General features: G+C 44.1%; 1 protein-coding gene across 17 annotated transcripts in view; it reads left to right on the top strand.

Annotated features, from left to right (window-relative positions):
- Positions 1-22,582, top strand: part of MICAL3 (microtubule associated monooxygenase, calponin and LIM domain containing 3) — a 233,191-nt gene that overhangs the window by 146,067 nt on the left and 64,542 nt on the right. For all 17 annotated transcript variants that reach the window (XM_055126758.1, XM_055126755.1, XM_055126746.1 and 14 more), the window contains 3 exons: positions 2,327-2,513; positions 13,895-13,983; positions 14,986-15,073. In XM_055126758.1, the coding sequence (XP_054982733.1) occupies positions 2,327-2,513; positions 13,895-13,983; positions 14,986-15,073 (364 nt within the window). The remainder of the gene's footprint in view (positions 1-2,326; positions 2,514-13,894; positions 13,984-14,985; positions 15,074-22,582) is intronic.

Raw genomic sequence — 22,582 nt, 5'->3', positions numbered from 1 at the left:
TACAGCAGACACATGAAACCCTTCTCAAGGAAGGACATGATCAGCAGGAAGAAGTCGTAATATTGAATGTGGCCATTTGTTCTTTCTTCAACACTACTCAAAAGAAGATTGAGCTGCTTGGATTTCTTTTTTCTTCTTTCTTTCTCTGCCCCAACCCTGGACTTATTTCTTTCATCATTTTTTCAACTGACAGATAGTAATCATTCCTGAGTAGAAATACCTCCTGGCCTCCTAAGATCGAGCAGCACGTCTCCGTGGCTGCAAGTAAAAGCCTTTTCGTTGAAGAGGTGCAGCCCATCTTAGAAGGCTTTGATCTCAGAAGCTGGAGTGAATACAAAGCTCAGGACTATGGCAGGGATTAGAGGTGGAGTATAGCTAAGGAGGAAGCATCACACATAACTCTAGACTGTTGGCATCTCACACTCAGCTAGAGTCAACTTCTGACTCTAGTTGTGAACTTGTATTTTTGTTTTTGTTGTTGGTTTTTAGGTCACATTCAGTGGTGCTCGGGGCTTACTCCTGACTGCACTCAAAGATCACTGCTTGTGGGCTCAGGGAACCATAGGGGACATAGATCAAGCCCAGGTGGGCCATGTGCAAGGCAAGAGACCTGCTGTACTGTCGCTTTCGCCCCTTAGTTGTTTTCTCTAAATGGAGAGTCACCCCAAACCCTCCCCAAGCCCTTAAAACATGTTGTCAATCAGGACATCTGCTGTCTGAATAGGAATTGTTTCTCTTGAATTTCTGTATGTAATTCGAGTCACTTGGACACACGCACACACCTGTGCATGTACCCCCTTCTTACTTGTTTCTACATCTGCATATCAGCACCCTGCTATCTCCCCTCTACCCATCTTGCTGCAGTTATGTATTCAAAAAAGATGTGAAGGACTAAAGTGTGTTCTCCTACTGAGTGATTTGTTCCCGTGACCATTCTCCTCTGTCTATATTGATACTTACTTCTATGTGGACACTGACACCTGCTTTTCTTAGCACCATATTCACCCGGCTGTGGGCACTGTATTGGCGTGGATTGTTGCTACACCATGTATTCATTTTAACACCTTCCAAATATTTTTTTCTCTGTCTTCTTAATTTATTTTTTCCTTCTCATTTTCCTTTCTTTCTGATCATAATATAATCTCCGGCCAGTAGAAGTACATAAAGCTGTACACAGGTGGAGTGAGCTCATTGGCTGAGCAGATAGCCAGTCAGCTTCAAAGGAAAGAACAGCCCAAAACCCTTCTAGACAAGAAAGAACTGGTAAGACATATATGAAGAGCACCATCTATCTACTAGATATAATATGGTATCATAAACAAATCTAATTTGTTCAAAGTAGTTTGGTAATGTATATAGCCAGAATATGCCTTGTGGTAACTTTTTCCTGGATTGTTTGAATTTTGATACAGAATTTTTTGGACTACAGAAATGATTTAGAATGGCATATGGTGAAGCATACCTTGTATCTAGGTGTTGGAAAGAATGCTCCCTAAGACCTAGAGTCCAGGGGCTCTGTAGTCATGTAGAACCAACCACATGAACATTGGATCGATATGGGTCAGGAGCAGTGTCCATCACATTAGGAAGTGCCCAGGAACTATTCCTGGCTCTGTGCTCAGAAATGTGACCCCTGGCAGTGCTCCGGGAACTACATGTGGTACTGGGGATTCAATAGGGGTTGGCTGTATGTAAGGCAAGCACCTTTCTTACTTTCTGGACCCTATCTCTCTGACCCTTTTTTTTTTTTATTTGAAACTGTATTTAAAAACTGATTTGCAAAGTTACTCATAGAGTCATTTCAGATATTCAGTATTCTACCACCCATCCCACCATCAGCATGCTCTTCCCTCCACCAGTGTCCTCAGTTACACACCCACCCCCACAGCCTGCCCCCTTTGCAGGCACAAAATAATTTACTTTATATTGCTTGTTACAACATACATATCATACAGTAGCGTTACTGGCATCACTGTCTGTGGATTTGCTGAGCTGTTTGGTGTTAGTTGAGCTGCCTATGCTATTGTTTTCACTCATAGAATTTAATGGTGGGCCCTACATTTTTATGCTATCCACAAATCAGAAATCTGTCAAAATAATTTGGTTTGATTGTTCTAAAACTTTGCAAAAGAGTTGTGTCCACTTGCTGGGTTCTCTGTGGGTACAGGGCTGCTCCTTCAGAGAGCTGAGAGCAAAGTGAGTTATCTGTGGTCTGTGTCAAACCAGAATGACTTCCTGAGCAGCCGCTTCTCTTGGAGAGGGTCTCGCCTCCTGGAAGTGAGCCTGAGAAGCAATACCTCATGTGCTCCCCTCACCCCCTTCACAGGGTTCCATAAAGAAGGAGTTCCCGCAGAATTTGGGAGGCAGCGACACATGCTATTTTTGCCAAAAGAGAGTCTATGTGATGGAGAGACTGAGCGCAGAGGGCAAATTCTTCCACCGGAGCTGCTTCAAATGCGAGTACTGTGCCACCACCCTGCGCCTCTCAGCCTACGCCTATGACATTGAGGACGGTGAGTGTGTCTACGTGAAGGCCACACTTAGAAACTGAACTTAATTTTTTTCTCTTTTTTTTCTCTTTGAGCTGTGGATTTAGGTTTCTTACATACATTTTTAAAAATTCTAATCCTCCCCCATCCATCTCCCTTTTTTGTTTTTTCGTAAGAAATTTTTATTTCCTTTGGCTGTATTATAGCATCACTCAGTAATTAGAGGTAAGGAGAATGACATGGTAAACTTATTTCCATGGCCTCACAGATACTTGCTTATTTATAATATCTTTCTTTTTTCAATATTTCTTACTTAAAGAGATATTTTAGGCAAACATCTATTAAAAAGATATTACAAAAATAATTTTTGTGGGGCCGGAGCAATAGCACAGCGGGTAGGGCGTTTGCCTTGTACACAGCCAACCCATATGGTCCCCCAAGCACTGCTAGGAGTAATTCCTGAGTGCAAAGCCAGGAGTAACCCCTGAGCATCGCTGGGTGTGACCCAAAAAGAAAAAAAAAAAATTTGTTTGCTTTATGGAAAGAGACTTCCAGGCCTTTAGAAGTCATACCTGGGGCTGGAGCAATAGTACAAAAGGGCGTTTGCCATGTACACAGCTGATCCCCAGTGTCCAATAAGAATCCCCAAGCACTTGTGGGAGTGGTTCTTGAGTGCAGAGCCCTGAGCATTGCTGAATCTGACCTAGAAGCAACAGTGACAAAGAAAAAAAGTCACATCTACTTCCTAAGTTCAGGGGCAGGACACTGACCCTAGACCGCAAGCCCTCGATTCTCAGGCTTGGCCTCTCCAAGGCAGCCGAGGCGAGCTCAGCACCGCCACCTCCCTCTAGCTTTATCTTCCATGTAATGAATTGAGAGCTCATTGCACAGCCCAAAATAGAATTTAATATAGTATTAAAACTTTGTCTTTTGTGACAAATGTAATTATACTAAAGAGACCTTGATAGAGTAGAAGTTGGAAAATTATGCAGTAGGTAATAAAATCTGATAGGGAGGCAGGCTGGCAAGCAAAACCCCATTAAGGTTAATTGAAAAAGTCACCAACAATAGTGATGACTATTTTTTAAAATTTATTTCCATGGGCATTGGACAACAGCTGGCAGTGCTTGGAGGGTGCTCCCTGGCTCGGTGCTTGGGGCTCATTCCCCACAGTGCTCAGGGGACCATGTGGTGCTGGGGATGGAGCCTGCATTTCCCGCAGGCACCACATTCACTGCAACCCTTAAAGTTATCTCCCTGACCCAACAATAGAAATTTTTAAGCATCTTAATTTCAGAGTTAAAAGATACCATGTAGGTAAGAGAAAGAGCGAGTATCGGTACTGAGGGTGGAACTTAGGGGCTTTTAGGAACCAGGTGTGTGTTCAGTAAAGAAACAAGAAGGAAGAGGAGGGTGGAAAGGAGAGAATTAGGGTAAAACAGAGAAGTAAAGAAGTCGGAGACTTTTTTAATAGAATACCACCTCCCCCTATTTCTCATAAGAGTCATTCACATCTGTGCGTACATCTTCCTCCTGAGGAACACTCAGGCTTCCTGGTCTCTGGTACTTACACCCTGATACTAATCATCCACCCCCTGCTCTGTCCAAGCAGACCCTATCTCTGGACTCGTATTCTCAGTGTTTAGGTTATCGCCGTCATATAATGACACTCACCAATTTGTCCGATTATTGAGTATATTTGTTTTTCTTCAGCCTTTTCATTACCCATCTGCTTTCCCAAATTCTCTTTTATAGTCACTGTGTATTGAATTATCAAGATTTCTTTATCAGATCAATAAACAAGATTCTTGCTTGACAGTGGTAGAAACCTAAATCAGATTGAAGTTTAAACATTATATCTCCATCTTCCTTCCATGCAGCAGTAATCTCAGAGAAAGGTTGACTCCTTGCACATCCTCCATGCCAGCCCCTGAGGCGGCTCTGGTTAGCTTAACGTGGTCATGTGCTAGTTCCTAGAGCACCATAACAGGTTAGAGGACAAGTGGATTTTTGTTCTTTTGTTTTTGTTTCTGTTGGGGGTCAACTCTTGGTGCTCAGGGCTTACTTCTGGCTTTCTGCACTCAGGGATCACTCCTGGAAAGTTCAGAGGACTAGATGGGGTCCCAAGGATGTAACCCAGGTCGGCTGTGTGCAAACCAAACACCCTACCCACTGTACCATCACCCCGGCCCCAGATATTGAGTCATATTGACCAGTTTGGGACATATATTCACCTCTATGATGGGTAACAGAAGGTCACGTGGCTGAGAAGTACATAAGAATCACACAGAGGCGAGAGGAGCATTCCATTAAGAATTATGTGCAAAACATACAAAAAAGCTCTGTATATTTCATCTTGTTTATTACAGTTTGTTAAAGGAGCTTGTGTCCCTGGTGAGGTATATGGTATGTATTGGAATTATGTACATGGGAAACCATCATTAACAGTATTATAAATCATAGAACCTCAATGTTGTTGTTTTTTAAAGGAGCTTATAGGGCTAGAGAGATAGTACAGTGGGTAAGACACTTGTCTTTCATGCGGCCGACCTGGGTTCGATCTCCGGCACCCCATATGATTCTCTGAGCCCTCCAGGAATGATTCCTGAGTACAGAGCCAGGAGTAACCCCTGAGAATCACTAGGTGTAGCCTCACCCCCCCCACCCAAAAAAAAAAAAACCCAAATGAATAAAGGGACAATATAGCATCCAAAAAAAAAAATTTTTAAGGGGCTGGAGCGATAGCACAGTGGGTAGGGCGTTTGCCTTGCACGCAGCCAACCTGGGTTCGATTCCCAGCATCCCATATGGTCCCCTGAGCACCACCAGGAGTAACTCCTGAGTGTAGAGCCAGGAGTAACCCCTGTGCATCGCCAGGTGTAACCCAAAAAAGCAAAAAAAAAAATTTTTTTTTAATAAAAATTTTAAAAGAAGCTTGTGTCCAAACTGAAAAAAACCCCCGATTCCATTTTTCATATAGAAAAACAGTATTATTGAAGATCCTTTGACTATCAGATGTTCCGAACAATAAATGTCATGTCTGGTTTCTGGTTAAGTTGCCAGTATCTAGAAGAAGTGCTACTTCAGAAAACATGCTATATATAGCAGATATATAAATACATATTTGGAAGTATGGAAGTCACAGGCCATATTTTTTAAAAAGATTAAATCAACAAAATAAAAGTAAAACAAGTGTCCTTGGAAGGAAGAGAAGAAAGATATAAATTGGGTAACTCAGTTAAGAAAAACAGAAGAATGCTATCTCAATTTTGTTTTCTTTTGACTTTTTAATTCTCCTTTTCCTCCCCACCCCACCCCCATCAGTCCCAGCTATATTTGGGGGTGCATGTGAGGTGCCATACCTCTTGGTAAAGGTCCACTCCGGGCAGTGCTTGGGAGAGAGAGAACCCGGAGCTCCCACAGCCACATTCCTAGCCCAGCTGCAGCCTTGCTGAGATCAAGTTTAAGATGTACATCACATTGCTTTGGCAATTTGCAGAATGATTGCCACCATAATAATTAACTGTCATCTCTGTTTTATCACATAGTTACCATTTCTTTTGGGGGGCATGATAACATTTAAGATCTGCCTGCTTAGCTACATTTAAGTCTGTAATTACAGTGTTGCTAGCTGTCATAACCACGTGGTACTTCAGCATGCCCCGTGGAGCCATAACTGAGTGTGTACCCTCGTAGCTCATTCTTAGGTGCTTGCCCCTTGTAACCATCTCTCCTCTCTTTGTCTTTTTTTTTTTCTTTTTGGGTCACACCTGGTGATGCACAGGGGTTACTCCTGGTTCTGCACTCAGGAATCACCCCTGGCAGTGCTCGGGACCATATGAGATTCTGGGATTCGAACCTGGGTTGGCCGCGTGCAAGGCAAACGCCCTACCCGCTGTGCTATTCCTCCAGCCCCTCTCTTTGTCTTCTTGAGAACTGTTTGGTTTGGACTTTTGATAGTGAAATAAAGATTTTTATTGAGGGAAGATACTAAACCAAGGATATGTGATTCACCAGTGAGAAAGATGGAGATTACAAAGGAGAAATTATGCACCAGAATTGGGATGGGGCAACCCCAGGGTACAGTGCCTTCTCCATTTTTAAGATTCTGTGTGTAGTGAGATCATAGTTGATAGTAAAATATGTCTGGTTTACTAGATATAATGCCCTCAATCTATTCAATATTAGGATTTTCTTTTTATAGCTAAATAATAATATGTATCCATTCTTGGACCTTTAGGGGTGGGAAAAAAACCCTATCAAGAACATGGAATGCAGATAAACTTAGGAGATACTGATTTCAGTTTCAGTTTCTTTGGATAGATACCCTGAAATGGGGTTGCTAGATAAGTGATAGCTTAGAGATGTATCTAAAAATATTAAAGAATTGTTATCCACAATGATTGTACCAAAGTTTCATTCCTCTCATCAAAGAAGTAGGGTTCTTTTCTCCATATCCTTGCCAATGCTTGATATTTATTCTTTCTTACAGTAATCATCATTCTAATTGGTGAAAGGTTCTAACTCATTGTGGGTTTTTGTTATTTTTTTAATTTTTTATTGAATATCCATGACATAGACCATTACAAAGCTGTTCATGATTGAATTTCAATCATACAATGATCCAAGATCCATCACTTCATTAGTGTACATTTCCCACCACCAGTGTCCCCTATTTCCCTCCCATCCTCCCCCAACACCCCACACCCCACCCCCAGCCTCCCTCTATTTTTGTGCATTATGGTTTATAATACAGGTATTAAAAAGTCGTTGTGTTTATTCAGGGATTCAGTATTTTTATCAGGATGGTTAGGCTGGAGTAGTTCTTTAGCTGGGTGGCAGCTTTGAGGTTTGGATGTGACTGCCGAGGCTTCCGGAAGTACAGGGAGGCGGAAGGAGGTAGCCCATCCTAACCTGGAGAAAGCCTGGAGATTTCAGTCACAAAACCCGCATACCTGAATTTTCAACAGATTATATCTTGGTGAGGTTCTTCCTGAGATGGTGGAGTCAGGCCTTGGGCATAACGGTGGTTTTGGATTGTGAAAGCAAGCGACTGCCCAGAGACTCTGCTTGGACAAGTACCAAGCTAACTTGCCCCCCTCCAATTTACCCTGGTCTGTTCAGCCTTGCATGGGTCTAAGATTAACTGCAGCTTTTGATCTCTTTCAAGATTTATTTATGGCTCTGTGAAGTAAAGCCGACAAATGAACTTGTATAGCTGAGCTGGAGGTGGTTTGTGGGTATGACTCCTACATACCTAACTTTTGGCCATTTAATTTCTCAGGAAACGGGGGCTGGAACAGTAACACAGCGAGTAGGGTGTTTGCCTTGCACACGGCCGACCCGAGTTTGATTCCCATCATCCCATATGGTTCTCCAATCACTCTCCAGGAGTGATTCCTGAGTGCAGAGCCAGGAGTAATCCCTGTGCATCACCGGGTGTCATCCAAAAGGGAAAAAAAATTTTTTTTTTCTCAGGAAACTTGGTCCCAAGTTGTTGGGGCTACAGTGACAATTTTAGGGTATCAGGAAGCCTGAAGACACCTTTAGGCTACTGATGTTCTCGCCTCGCACGCAGGTACAGGTTGATCTACTGGGTGGCACTGTACCCTGGCTCATTGTGGTTTTGACTGGTATATTTCTAATGCTTAGTGATGTTTTAAGTACAGTTTCATGGAATAGTTGACTTCCATGCCTTTTTTTTTTCTCTTTGTTTTTGGTTTTGTTTGGGGGCCACACCTGGCAGTGCTAGGAGTAACTTCTGGCTCTGCACTCAGGAATTACTGGGGACCTTATGGAGTGCCAGGGATCGAGCCTGGGTTGGCCACGTACAAGACAAGTGTTCCCTAATTGCTGTTTTATGCCTTATTTTAAAAACTACCTACTTCTGAACCAGAGTGATAGAACCACTGTACTACATGCCTTGCATGCTATCTACCCAGGTTCAACCCCAGCACTTCATATGGTCCCCTGAGCACCACCATGAGTGATCCTTGAGCACAGAGACTGGAATAAGCCCTGAACACCACTGACTGTGAGGATGCCCACCCCTCCCTTCCACCCTCCCCCGACAAAAAAACAAACATACACATAAAAAACTACCTAGGTCTTCTTGCTCATTTTCTAATTGGGTTGTTCGCACTTTTTTTGTTTTATGAGTTTTTTATATTTCTTGGATATTAGAGCCTAATTAAACAGAATATACAAAGAGTTTTCTCCCTTTCCATAGCTTGCCTTTTCCTTTTATTGATGGCTTCTTTTGTTATATGGACACTATTGAATCACCATGAGCTGTAGTTACGAAACTTTCATGTTTGATTTTCAGTCAATGATCAAACACCCATCCCTCCACCACCCATTTTCCACCACCAGTGTCCCCAGTATCCCTCCATACCACACCCCTACCCCCCTCCTCCATGGCAGACAGTTTCCCTCTTACTCTCTTTCTATTTATGGATATTATGGTTTGCAATACAGCTAATGAGAGGCCATCATGTTTGGTCCTTTATCTACTTAGCATTGCTCTTTAAAAGGAATTTAGCAATTATCTATTTAAGGATTGCTTTGGCTATTCAGGACTTTTTATGGCTTCACTTAAATTTAGAATTTTTTTTTCTATTTCTCTGAAAAATGCCATTGGAATTTTGATAGAGATTGCACTGAATCTATGGATGACCTTCAATAATATAGACATTTACCAGCATTCTTACCCCTGAACATGTTAAATATTGGTCATCTCTTTTTGGTTATTCATTTTTTGGTGTGTCTTCAGTTTCTGTCATCAGAATTTTCTAATTTAAGAGCCTGGTAAAGATGACTCAAAGGGCTAGATAGAGTCCATGCAAGTCATATGCAGAGGCCCCAGCTTCAATCCCTGGACCTGTGTGGTTCTTGATCATTGCAGTAGCAATCCCTAAGCACTGTGCCAGGGGCAGTAGCCCTACGCATCTCCTACTGTGGGCCAAAATTTAAAAAAAGAAAAACTTTTTTTAATTTTAAAATCTTTCCTAATCTTGGCTAGATTTATTCCCTAGGCATTTTGTTTGTTTATTTTATGCAGTTATGCATGGGAGTTTCTTATCTATTGTGAATGGAATTTCCAGATGTTTTATTATTAGTTTACAGAGACACAATGGTTTTATGTATGTTGATAGTTTTACTTCTTCCCTTCCTATTTGAGTGTTTTTATTTCCTTTTTTGTCTGATCATTGTCGAAAGTCTAATACTGTGCTGAACAGAGGTGGTGAAAGTGTAATCCTTGTATTGTTCATGATTTTAGAGGAATAGCTGTTCTCTTTCACCACCGAGTATGATATTGACTGTGGGTTTGTAATATGTGATTTTTATTGGAAATCCTCCAGCCTGTATCCAGTTTATTGAGCATTTTTACCTCGAGAGAATATTGTACTTTGACAAATGCTTTTTCTGCATCTATTGAAATAATCATATGGTTTTTATCTTTCATTCTATTCGTGTGGTATGCCACATTTATGTCAAGCATCTTTTTTTCTTTTTCTTCTTTCTTTTTTTTTTTTTTTTTCCTTTTTTGGGTCACACCGGGCGATGCACAGGGGTCACTCCTGGCTCATGCACTCAGGAATTACTCCTGGCGGTGCTCGGGGGACCATATGGGATGCTGGGAATTGAACCCAACCCCGTCGACCACGTGCAAGGCAAACGCCCTATCCACTGTGCTATCACTCCAGCCCCAAGCATCTTTTTTTCTTAATATATATCTTTTTTGGGGGGAGGGGGGTCACACCTCACAGCACTCGGGTTACTCCTGGCTCTGCCCTTAGGAATTACTCCTGGCTGGGCTTGGGGGACCATATGGGATACCAGGGATCTAACCCGGATCGGCCTTATGCAAACCACTCTACTCGTTTTACTATCACTCCAGCCCCTAATATTTATTCTCAGTGGGTTTTATTATACTGGTTGGAATGCACTAAATTCATGAAAACTTTGTGAAAATCTTTAACTCCCAACCCCTAGTGTATTGAACCAGGGAGGGAAAAAAAAGAAAATATATACAGAAGTAATGATCTAGTCAGAAAACAGCGTGAATGCCTTGTACCGCTCATCTTTCCCACAGCTGTCAGGGTGAGGAAGAGTTATTAGACGAAGAAATTCAGTATGTAGTAATGCTGAGCATCTTGGCATCCCAAGGATCTTGGTGAATGAGAGTTTTAATGGATTGTTAAACTCAGTTTGCTAGTATTTTATTGAAATTTTTAATCTATATTCATCAAAATATTGGCCAGTAATTTTCTTGTAGTATCTTTAGCTTTTGTATCAGTGCAATTCTGATCTAATGAAATGAGTTTAGGCATGTTCCTTCCTCTTCATTTTTTGGAAAGAACTTGAGAATTAATTCTTCATTAAGTGTTTGGTAGAATTACCTGTGAAGACATCTATCTGATCCTGATCTTCTCTGTTTTTATCTTTCATTCTATTCGGGTGGAAATCAGACTTCTTTTTTTTTTTTTTATTTCTGGATCACACCCAGCGATGCACAGAGGTCACTCCTGGCTCTGCACTCAGGAATTTCTCCTGGCGGTGCACAGGGGACCATATGGGATGCTGGGAATCGAACCTGAGTTGGCCATGTGCAAGACAAACGCCCTACCCGCTGTGCTATCGCTCCAGCCCCTAGGAAATCAGACTTTTGATTACTGATTTTTTCAGTCTCCTTAATATCGATCTACCTAAGATCTTCATAAGTCAGTCTTGATAGGCTGTAGATTTTTAGGAATCTATTGATCTCTTCTTAATTATCCAGTTTGTTGACATACCCTTAACCAATGTGAATGTTGGAAATAGCTCAGAGGGGTGAAGCACACGCTTTGATTGTGGTTGCTTAGCCTCACAGCTTTACTGTTCCCCCGCCCCCCCAGCACTATATTGGGAGTAGCCCCAGAGCACCTGGATATAACCCCCCCCAAAAAAAAAAGAGGATTAACTGGCACCAGCCCAACCCAACCCACCCCATTCCACATATACACAGTCAAAATCTGCGTGTAATTTTGATACCTTAAAACTTAACTAGTATATAGCCTGCTGAAACCTTACCAATATCATAAAAAAATGGCTTCCCATGTATTTTGTACATGTATTATATACTTTTGTACATGTATTATATGTATTATGTACTATATATATTATATATATACTATATATATATATACATATATAGTACACACACACACACACACACACACACACACATATATAGCACTACACTGCCATAGCACTGTCGTCCCGTTGTTCATCGATTTGCTCGGAGTGGGCACCAGTAACGTCTCCCATTGTGAGACTTGTTGTTACTGTTTTTGGCACATTGAATATACCACTGGTAGCTTACCAGATTCTGCTCACCCACACACATCCATATACATGTAAAATAAATGTATGTCATCTCTTTATAAGAAAATTCATATATATGGACTTTTGAGAACCCTGGTTGTTCCAAATCCGACTATATAATTATTCATAGTCTTCCATGATCCTTTAGTTAATTTGTAGTATCAGTTGAAATGCTCTTTCAGGATGGGAGAGATAGTACAGCAGGTAGGGCGCTTGCCTTCACATGCCCAACCTGGGTTCACTCCCCAGCATCCCTCATGGTCCCCTGAGCATTGCCAGGAGTGATTCCTACTTTCCGTTTTTTGTTTTATTTTTAACTTCAATCATATTTTTGTTTTTCATATTTAAAAGGTTGTTCATGATTGGGTTTCAGTCATACAGTGTTCCAACACCCATCTTTTCACCAGTGTACATTTCTCACAGGAGTGGTTCCTGAGTCTAGAGCCAGGAGTCACCCCTGAACACCACTCGGTGGGGCCCCAAAACAAAGCAACAACAAAAAGAGTAATGCTTTTTCATTTCTGATTTTGAACCTTTCTTTTAGTTAGCCTAGGTAAAATTTGTTAATTTTGTTGTGGTTTTTTTGCGGGTTTTGTTGTTGTTGTTGTTGTTGTTTTCTTTTTGGGTCACACCCGATGATGCACAGGGGTTACTCCTGGCTCTACACTCAGGAATTACTCCTGGCAGTGCTCAGGAGACCATATGGGATGCTGGGAATCGAACCCGGGTTGGCTGCGTGCAAGGCAAATGCCCTACCCGCTGTGCTATTGCTCCAGGCGCTACCCCACCCCCCACCTTTTTTTAATTGAATCACCATGAGATAGTTACAAACTTTCATGTTTGAATTACAGTCACACAATGATCAAACACCCATCCCTCCACCAGTGCACATTCCCACCACCAATATCCCCGGCATAGCCCCCCTCCCACCCCTCCTGCTGCCTCCATGGCAGACAATATTTCCCATACACTCTCTCTATTGGGCATTATGGTTTGCAACACAGATATTGAGAGGTTATCATATTTGGTCCTTTACCTACTAAGTTTGTTAATTTTGTGTATCTTTTTTAAAACTGATTTTTGTTTTTAAGACCAACTTAGTTTCATTGTTCTGTCTGTTTTCTTGTTTGGTCCTCTTAATTGTGCACAAGAAAGCTCAGTTGTCAAACGAGCACCCTTTATGGAGGAGGATAAATCCATTATTCCTCATTTAATAGCTCCTGTCTTAGGGTCCTTATCACTTAACTTTCCAAATCCTCAGCTTTTTACCTGGGAGTGAAAAAAAAGCATATATGGGGGGGGGGGTGACTCTTTGTGAGTGCTTGTCACTTCGAGGGTGCGGGTAAAGCCAAGGTCACGAATTTAGACTCTCACCACCCCCACGGCAGAACTCCTGTGACATTAGGACACAGAAAGAAATCCAGACACAGCTAAAAGTCATTTTGCAGACTCTGATGCTTTTTTCTCTTTTATTCTGTCGCTCTCTGTTTTGAATTTTTCATTTGGTGGAATTTTGTATCATTATTTTTGGTTATTCCTGGTTTCCATGATCTCAAGCTGCTGTTTGACCAGGGCTGGCCAGGGACTGGTTACAGGAGAGCAGCAGAGGGTCCTGCCAGCACGAATGCCAGACACTGCCCGGCTTCCTCCACCTCTCCGCCTCCACCCTGCACTTGTGTTCATTCTTGGGTTTTCCATAAATGTCACTCCCGCCCGGCTTTTCATGTGACCACGTCTTTGTTCTGCACACACTGTCACTTTGTTTCCTGACCCAGCCAAGCAAGCCTCACATCTTTGTCTGGACACTGATTGGGTGTTAGAATAGTGGTCTTACATACCCAAGGGAACCCCTCCCTTCAGACAAAGAGATGCTGAAGGCTGGAATCGCAGTTTGTAGAGAGGAAAGGGCCTCCTGGGAAGATGAAGACGTGACGGACACTCCTGGCCAGTAGAGACGGATAGGAATGTCTGAGGCCTGGGAGTTGTCTGGATTACTGAATCTTACTCACTGCCTTTCCCCGGCCTCTTACTGCCTGCAGGTAAATTCTACTGCAAACCACACTACTGCTACCGGCTCTCGGGCTCGGCACAGAGGAAGAGACCAGCGCTGGCCCCTCTCTCTGGGAAGGTAATGGAACGGCACTCCCCCACCCGGGGCAGGAACTGCAGGCACCTTCTCCGGGCGGTGGTGTCAGGTCCCACTGTGACCTGTGGAACCCACAGAACAAATTGCCTAGTATATGTCACCACACAGGGTTGCCCTCCAGCATGGGGAGGGAACCAGCTTTCCAAGCATCCACTAGTGGTGGGCCCCACCATTAGATAATTAGGTGAAGTTCTGTCCACCACCTGAGTTGGATTGGGGAGATTGCAGGAGTCTCTAGAAATCTTGTTCCTGAGTAAATATCTCTGTATCCGGAAGAAAGAAATTTGGCTGTAAATTACGTATCCTGCCTACCCATTGTTCTGTTATTTATTAGGTGAATAATACCTAAGACCTTTTTTTCTGTCTTTTTAAAAAACCTTAATTTTATTTGGGGATCTCTGGGGCCATACCAGCTAGTGTTCTGGGGCTTCCTCTGGCTCTGTGCTGAGGAGCAGGCCGTGCTGTGGGACAGTGCATAGGAGGTGTTGACCCAGGATCCACTGCATGCAAAGGTCTCAGTTCACCCTGTTCTCTCTCTGCAGTCGCACTTTTGATTTTAATGAGAGAACCTGCTCCTCTGTCTTTGTCCCTTCACTCAGGGCACCTTTTCAGCAACCAACTAGTTAATGCTTCCTTGAAAGGCTTTATCTTGGCTGCTGAGGGGTTTGTGGAGGGAGACTAAGTGGAGTAGATCTAGATTTTTTGAAAGGAGGACTGGAGCTGGGGAGATAAGACAGGGGTTAAGACACTTGCCTTGTACACAGCCAACTCTGGTTCGATCCGTGGCTCCTAGTATGGTACCCTGAAGGATCAGGAGTGAGCCCTGAGCACACTACCCGAATGACTGGGGCACCACTAGGTAGAGCCCCAAAATAAGAACCCCAAAAAAAATTCAAAGAAGGCTGCTCTGAGTCGGGTGTACTGCCTCCTGAGACACTAGTGCTGCAGTCACAGCCATTCTGTTTTCCTCATGAACTTTCCTAGGAGGCAAGAGGATCCCTGCAGGACGGCCCTGCTGCTGATGCAAATGGACGGGCCAGCGCCCTGGCCAACCCCGCTGAGAGAACTCCAGGTAGCCTAACTTCCTTGTTTGGCTGGGTGGCGCGTCACTCTCTCGGCCTCTGTGACAAGGCCAAGGGGATGAGCCAGCACCTCCAAAGCAACATTTCTTCGATTGGGCATCAAGTGGCCCAAAACCCTTTGGACTCCTTCTTCATGTGCCAGCTGCTTGCTTTCGGAGTCCCCTTTCTCTATGGCCTGTCAGAGGTGCTGGTGCAGATCCGAGGGGAGTTTCACTGGCAGCCTGTGAGCCAGTAGGGCCACCCCCTCCATCAGCAGGCCGGCCGTGGCACACGCTCCAGTAATGATCGTCCATATCCAAGTACTCTTGCAACCCTGGGGTCTGCCCACATGCAGCAAACACACTTACTGGGGTAGTTGGTCCAGGTTCTTTCTCATAACAGGCTGCATTGGTCACTGACTCAAGTGAGAATCCAGAGTCCCAGGGCCTTCTTGCATGTCTTGCTTTTTTATTTTTAACAGAACATGGCATTATGATAAGCCATGTCATCTGTGTTTACGTGAACTTGAAATTCCTGCACCCTGCTCTGTATTCAGATTGTGGACAGATGGACACTGCTCTTCTGCTCGGACTAGTTCAAGGGTGGCTCTGTCTGGGGACTTGGAGGCATTTCCCTTCTGAAGAGAATCAGGCCCTAACTGGTTTCTAATTAATTTTACTAATTACTTTTACTAATCATTTCCTTGTGTACAGAATTGATTGATAACACATTTTCTACCTCTAAAAACATTCATTTTGGTCTTGGCAGGGCAGGGCTGAGGCGGGCTCATGGGCACTAGATGTGTTGTGAAGAACCATTTTGCTAATTCACTTAAAATCGCCTCTCTCCACTCCATGTCACACCAGCCGGGGCGATGTGTCCACTGTTTCACCAAATGCCAGGGGCTTCAGAGCCCTTGCTACCACCCAAGGTCACTGTGCAGGTGAGAGGGAAAGGCAGTAGGATCATGCTCTGCCTCTCGTTTCCTCTTGATCCAAGCAGGCACATCACAAGCAGCCTGGTAACTAGTAAACTCTATACGTCAATACAGCTTCAAGCTGACTCTGGTGCCAGAATCTGTGGAGGTGTTGTCAGTGGCACTTCCGTAATAGGAAAAGGGAGGAATTATCCATTTGGTCTTTAAATGACAGGGCCTCAGAATTGCTGCTTATTCTGTGCTCAAGAACCGAAGTGAGCCCAGTGGTACTCATTCCTGAGAGGAAGAAGGCCCAGAGAGAGAGGGTGATTGCAGAGTCTGGGCGTACCACCCAGTTGGGCACAGAGCAGAGTGTGGTGAGGAAGCGCTCTTCTGCTGCCATTCACTCATCTCTCATTAGAATCAGGGGAAGTTTGGAAATGTCCTACAGATCGAATATTTAAGCACTGTTTAAGAATTTTAAAGTAAAGGTTTGATACCTTTTAGTCTTAAACCCTTTCTGATATCTCCCATGAAGTGCTTGCAGCACTTTGCTATTGATACTCATAGAGCACTGCAGAGAGGTAGAACAGGGGTTGGGGCGTTCTGGACGTTACAAATATAAGCAGTGGAATTAAGATAGAGACGTGGAGGTTGTGCTCTGAAATGCATATTTGGCCACGTGAAGGCACTACTTTATTTATTATTTATTACCTTATTCTCGCAGAGATGAGCTATTTTGGGAACTTGACTACTGAATAAAATAACTCAAAGGAAAACTTTTTGTATTTAAGAGTACTGAACATCTTTTTTAAAAAGTTTGACAGAGGCCAGAGAGTTTGTATCGAGATTAAGGTGCTTGCCTTGTGCGTGGCCATCCCCAGTTCTATCCATACTTTTGTCACTGCCAGAAGTGAATTCCTGAGCACCAAGCCAGGAGTCAGAGCTGTGCCCTGCTGGGTGTGGCCCACAACCAGTGAAAAAAACTCTGAAGGGCCTGAGAGATAGGACAGTGAATAGGGCACTTGCCTTGCATTCAGCCAAGCAGGTTTGATCCCCAGCATCCCATATGGTTCCCCGAGCCCTGCCAGGAGTGACCCCTGAGTGCAAAGCCAGGAGCAAGCCCTGAGCACCACTAAGTGTGGACTCCCCGGCAACCCCTTGCCCCACAGAAAAGACTGAAATTCATGTCTGAGCAAGCTAAGTTTGTCCACTTTCAGTTTCAATTTGCCATTTAGAACTCCTAAGGGTGGTATTATAGCGATCTATTCTAATGACCAGGGAGAAGACTCGAGCTGGTAATGTGATTAGCATTATAGTGGTTTTGTGGTAAGGACCACTGACAGTGTCTCAGTCCCCATGGTTCTTGCTTGACTGTCATTGCACAGGGCCTTCATAGCTGGAATAACCCCCAAGAATAGGCAAGTACCCCCGTTTAAGGTACTCCCGACAATGGGGCGGCCAGATTGTTAGGGACAAATGAGTTTCCCTTGGTGTCTCCTGTAGACTCAGGCCTTTGGAAGTGGCTCTGAGTCTTAACATACTCCAGAGCTCAGCTCCTTCTGAGGGCCTTATCTCTATTTGTCTCCATAGACAGGAACAGAAGTATGGGTGATACTTCCTAGTTGGTAGGAAATAGATCTCCCTTAATAGGACTTTACTTTTTAAACCTCAAGTGGAACTTTGACTGCTTAGCTAGAATTTCTTTTTAAGAAGCTTCAGGGATAGCTCAGCAGTTTGAGATTCTAGAATGTTTGTCCTAGAGAGCAGCCATTGGCCCACATCCATGGTCCATCTCCTCCACTGCTTTCAGACAAAAACACTGTAAATGAATGAACTTGACTCTGTAATAAACTACCCTCGAGGCCTGTCCCGAGGGCGCTGCTGTGTCTGGGCGTGGCCTGTGCTCGCCCTGCAGCTCTCTCTGGAGCTGCTTCCTTTCCTCCCCTCTGTTCCTCGCGCCTTCAACCAAAATTGTTGCTGTTGCCAAACAGACCGACATGATGTCCAGGCCCACTGTGCAGTGTTGTTCTCTCCCAGTCCCTGGCATGTAAAGCTGCCTCACACAGTTTCGGTGGTTTTGTGTACAGTTTTTCTTGTAATGTGTTTTCAAATAGAATGTTTTTTTTTTCCTGTTCTCAAAAATCTGTAAATATGTTTAAGCTACTTGCACGCCTTTGTCTAGATTAGTAAACTTGGCACAAACATTTTTTACACCGCCTAATATTGTAGTACCTGTTCTGACTGTATGAAAAAATTGGACAACACTAAAAGAAAAGCTCCAAGGAAGGACGCTGATCTTGTTTGTTGTTGTCCTCAAACATGAAGAATATAGCTATGGGGTCTTCTAAGAGGAGAATAAAAGCTTTTCTTATAGTATCGGCAATAGACAAAATGGGAGAAACGTGTCCATTTTTGCCATCTTACAGCAAAGAGGGTCTTAACTGAAAAGTTCCCTGGCAGAATAGCAGTGACTTCCTGTTTCCAGATACTCTTGGTGACCCGTTAGGCTCCATATTTGCATGCTGCATGAGCCGTTGGAAAATGCAGGCATCCCCCTCTTACAGCTCTGTGGTGTCAGGAGTTCCACTCTGTCCTGGGTTTTGCCTGTCAGGAGGAAGTTAGGAAATGTTCTCACTGCCTCCCCACACCCTTTCCCTTCACATGTATTTCTGGAAAATATGAGTAGAGCATTCCCGTTTAACTCCCAACCCCTGTACCTATGAGTCATAATTTATGGTGACGTGCAAATATTTACACACATACACACACATATACACGCACGCAGTCTATATAGATTTCATTTCTTGTGTGTGAATAGGTGCTTTCATTTTGTGCTAAATAATAACAGCAGTCTTACAGGAGTTGTTTCACAAGCTTGTTCCTTGAATCAGAAAACCAAAGGAGCATTTCCACTGGGGAACCATGCCATTAGCCAGGCTTAGAGCTCTGGTCAGACATTGGTGGGAACAGAGTAATCCAGGCATTCATAGGATTGGAAAGGTTTTACAGGGGTAGGTATCACAGAAAACGAACAAATACATACATTTCTGAAAGCTGGTAGGTTCTCACAACACACACCTGGTGAACTGTACCTTCCCCTTGGCTTTCAGGCTCTGGGTGACGGACTTGGGCTTGCTGTGGTTTCCATGTTCACTGTGTCTCTCCTGGACAGCCCTTCCATTAAAGCGCTTCATTATGTGCCTTGAAGGGCTAAATGTGAATTAAGGGGTTTCCTTTCTTGCCTGTGCCATTTAGCTTGGGCAGATACAAGGGTGGGGTCAAGGGAGAGGGTCCTGGGACAAACAGAATAAAGGGAGGTGAACTGTGCCAAGGACCCCCTGTCTATTTCCAGCCTTCACTCAAAACCTTTATTTTTACCCTTGTTTTTAACCTGTGCTGTTGTTTTAAGTGTGTTTGTGACTTTTTTAATTTAATTGTGTAACTTTGTTTTTGCCTTTGCTGTGAAACTAAGGTGTCGTGCTTTTTTTTCCTTTCCTTTTTTTTTTTTTTTAACAAATGTTACTATTCTTATTTAAGAGAATAAATTCCAAACAATCTTGAGGTTTCTGAGTTTTTCTTTTCCTTCCCTTTTTCCTGACTGGAGGGTGGGAAAGTGGGCAGCCCAGGCGAGCCTCTGGAGTGGGCTTAGCTCATGATGCAGGGATCAGAGAGAAAGCATAGGTGGCTTAAAAAGAGGGAAAGGATTTTTATGCATACTCTAGAGATTCCCGTCAGTATGCCCTGTTCACAGGGTTGGCCTGGCAGAAGACAGTTTGCTCTATCGCCCCTACAAGTAGGAAAAGTGGAGAAAGACCTCACCTGTGTGCCACATCACCTGCCACTCTGCGGAACCTCATGTCAGTGCACTTGAAGCCCTGTCCGCTGTGGGACACGGATGCCCTCCCCCCACTCCTAGCTCAGACAACCTGTTTGTGGGCACCTACAAGCTGTGACGTTTCTCTGCCTTGAGGTTTTTTGGCTAAAAGAAGTGACCTCTCTCCACTGACCATGAAGGATGAAGGTTCTTGCTCTATCCACCTGGCTGGCTGTCCTGTGCATTCTGTGTGGAGCCTGACTGCTGAACTCGGAATCCAGTTTGTTTGTGTACTTTCACACCCTCTCACATACTCTGCAGAGCCCTGTGCTGCTAGCCACTCCTTACACCGGCGTGCCCATGCCGAGTCCTAGGAAACAGGCTTTCCATTGCTGGGGCCATAGAGATAGCTCAAGGGTATGTGCTGCATGTGGCTGGCCCTAGTTTGGCTTTGGGCGACGTATTGTCCCCTCCATGGCCTTGCATAGCCCTGAGCACTGCCGGGATGGCCTGGGTAATGTGATCCCCGCGCCACAGAATCCTAGCAGCACCGAAGCCTCAGACCCTGCACTGATTCTCATGCCTCGGGGACTGAGAATCTCCAGAAGGGCTGCCCAGGCCTCCTAGGCACTATTTAGATGCCCCCTGCCCCCAAAATAGAAAGGCCTTCTTGACCTCCTCCCCCCCCCTTTCTGAAACCTCCTATTGGAACCAGAGTTGTTCATGGGCTGCTTCTCAGAACAGACAGTGGAGTGCCGGGTTCTCTTGTCATCTGGACCACCAGTTCAGGAGGGACTGTGTCCCCATAGAGCTTGTAACACTGTAACCTGTGAGTTGTAGTCCACAGAGCACTGCTGTTTCAGAATTGATCCCCAAAGAGTTGGAGGGACCTGCTCATTCTACCCATGTCTCCTCCCGAGTCACATCGGCTCCCCTTTCTCTGCACTGAGCTAGGCCAGTCAGAATGCAGAAAAAGAATTGGGATGTAGTGGGGGGAGATGAGTAACAATTAATAAATTGAGTAAGAATTTCATTGATGATAGATCTCATTGATGATAGACAGGTGTATATAATTTTCAAGGTTCAAATCTTGGCTGCTGCTGCTGCCACCCAGTAATAAAGGAGGAAGCCCCTTCATTGTTGAAAAGGTACTAAAGAGCACCCTCTGAGGGTCCTGGAGAATTACCTTCAGTTCTTGGTTTCTTTCAGAAGCTTCTTGAAACCTATTCTCCTTTCTCTCTCAAATTCCCTGATGATTTCCTGATTGTGGTGCAAACATGAAGTTGGTATTGATGATACTAAAAATGAACCTCCTCTGTCCTTTCATACTGAGCAACAGAACAGGATGATCCTTGTGAGACTGACGTCACGCCAGCATTTCTTAGGAGCGACAAATAGAAAAATGTGTAAGAACCAGACAGATTTCAGGAAAAAGCCTCTGCAGTTTCCTTTCACAGAACCCTAAAAGCTCATCAGGACCTTGCAGCTCAGATCCATCTACGCAGCTGTCAAGTGCCAACAAGTCAGTGAGTCAGTCATAATGGAATGAGGGAGAGCCAGGCCCTGCCTCGGGCAGGCCAAGGGCTGCCACACTCCTCTTGCTGCCTGATATGTTGAAGTAAGTGTGTTGGCAGCTGGCACCTCCTCCATCTCCATCACTCCCAGTCTCTTTACCACTGATGTTCTGGAGCCGGTCGGCTCTCAAGTCACCTTGCATAACTCCTGGTCGGAAGCAGAGCTCCACGCAACTTCCCTTCTGTTGCTTACAGATTCCAATCAGTTGCTTACAGCTTTCACTAGCCCTGTAACACTTTTTCCTTTTTACCTTCCAGTGGGCTAACTGTACAAAGTGTAGAATTTGCCGTTTATCAACATTTTCTGGATACTTCTAGAGCACTTTAATGGGTCTCTGAGGACACTGAGTTAGAGGTGTCACTGTCAATACGCAAACCCCCAAGGCTGACTGACTAAACTTGACCTGTTTGGTATCATCTTCCTCTAACAGTGAGGCTTCTCTGTCGGGAGCTTGGAGTGCCCGCAACCCCTTCCGAGGCCTCTTGTTGGTACAAAAGGAGGTTTGGGAATACCTTTTAACAGAAACAGAGCACGGTGTCCCAGCCAAGCCTTGCTGCAGAACAAAATCTTTGGGGTCCAACCTGAGATAATTTCTAGAAAAAGTTCATAGAGTGGAGTTTTTCAGAATCTCCAACTGGCCTCTTTTGTTTCCTTTATTTTTTCCTCAATGCTCAGGGGTAACTCCCAGAAGTGCTGGAGGTCAAGCTCGAGTACAAAGCGCTCAGCCATTGAACTAGCTCCCAGGCTCATCCTATGTTTTCTTTACCTCTGTTCTTCTGTCCCTGAGCCAGCTCAACTGACTGTATCATGTGACAAGAAAACTTTTCTGTTTACCTGTTAAGTGACTTAGGTCCTTATTCTGTATTTCTGTTAAATATCAGAAAGGACTAAGGATGTAGTTCAGTGATGAAACATGAGCATTAAATGTGTGAAACCCTGAGTTCAATCCTCACCAATTGAAAAAAAATATTTCTACTTTATTATTGCCATTCAGTGGTACATCCTGATTTCATTTAGGTTCTTGCCTGGAATTGTAGACATTGAATAATTATTTCCCATTAAGTAAATACCACAAAAGAACCTTAGTGCCTTACCCTTAGTGCCACCTCTTCTGTGTTTCCCAAACCACCTTATTGAGTTCCAGTGTAACTGAGCCGCTACTAAAACTCCCAGGGGTACCTGAGCAGGTACAGCAGATAGAGCACTTGCCTT

Source organism: Sorex araneus, chromosome 2 (assembly GCF_027595985.1).
Source record: "Sorex araneus isolate mSorAra2 chromosome 2, mSorAra2.pri, whole genome shotgun sequence".
NCBI classification, from domain to species: Eukaryota; Metazoa; Chordata; class Mammalia; order Eulipotyphla; family Soricidae; genus Sorex; species Sorex araneus.
This window is presented reverse-complemented; position numbering and strand designations above follow the sequence as displayed.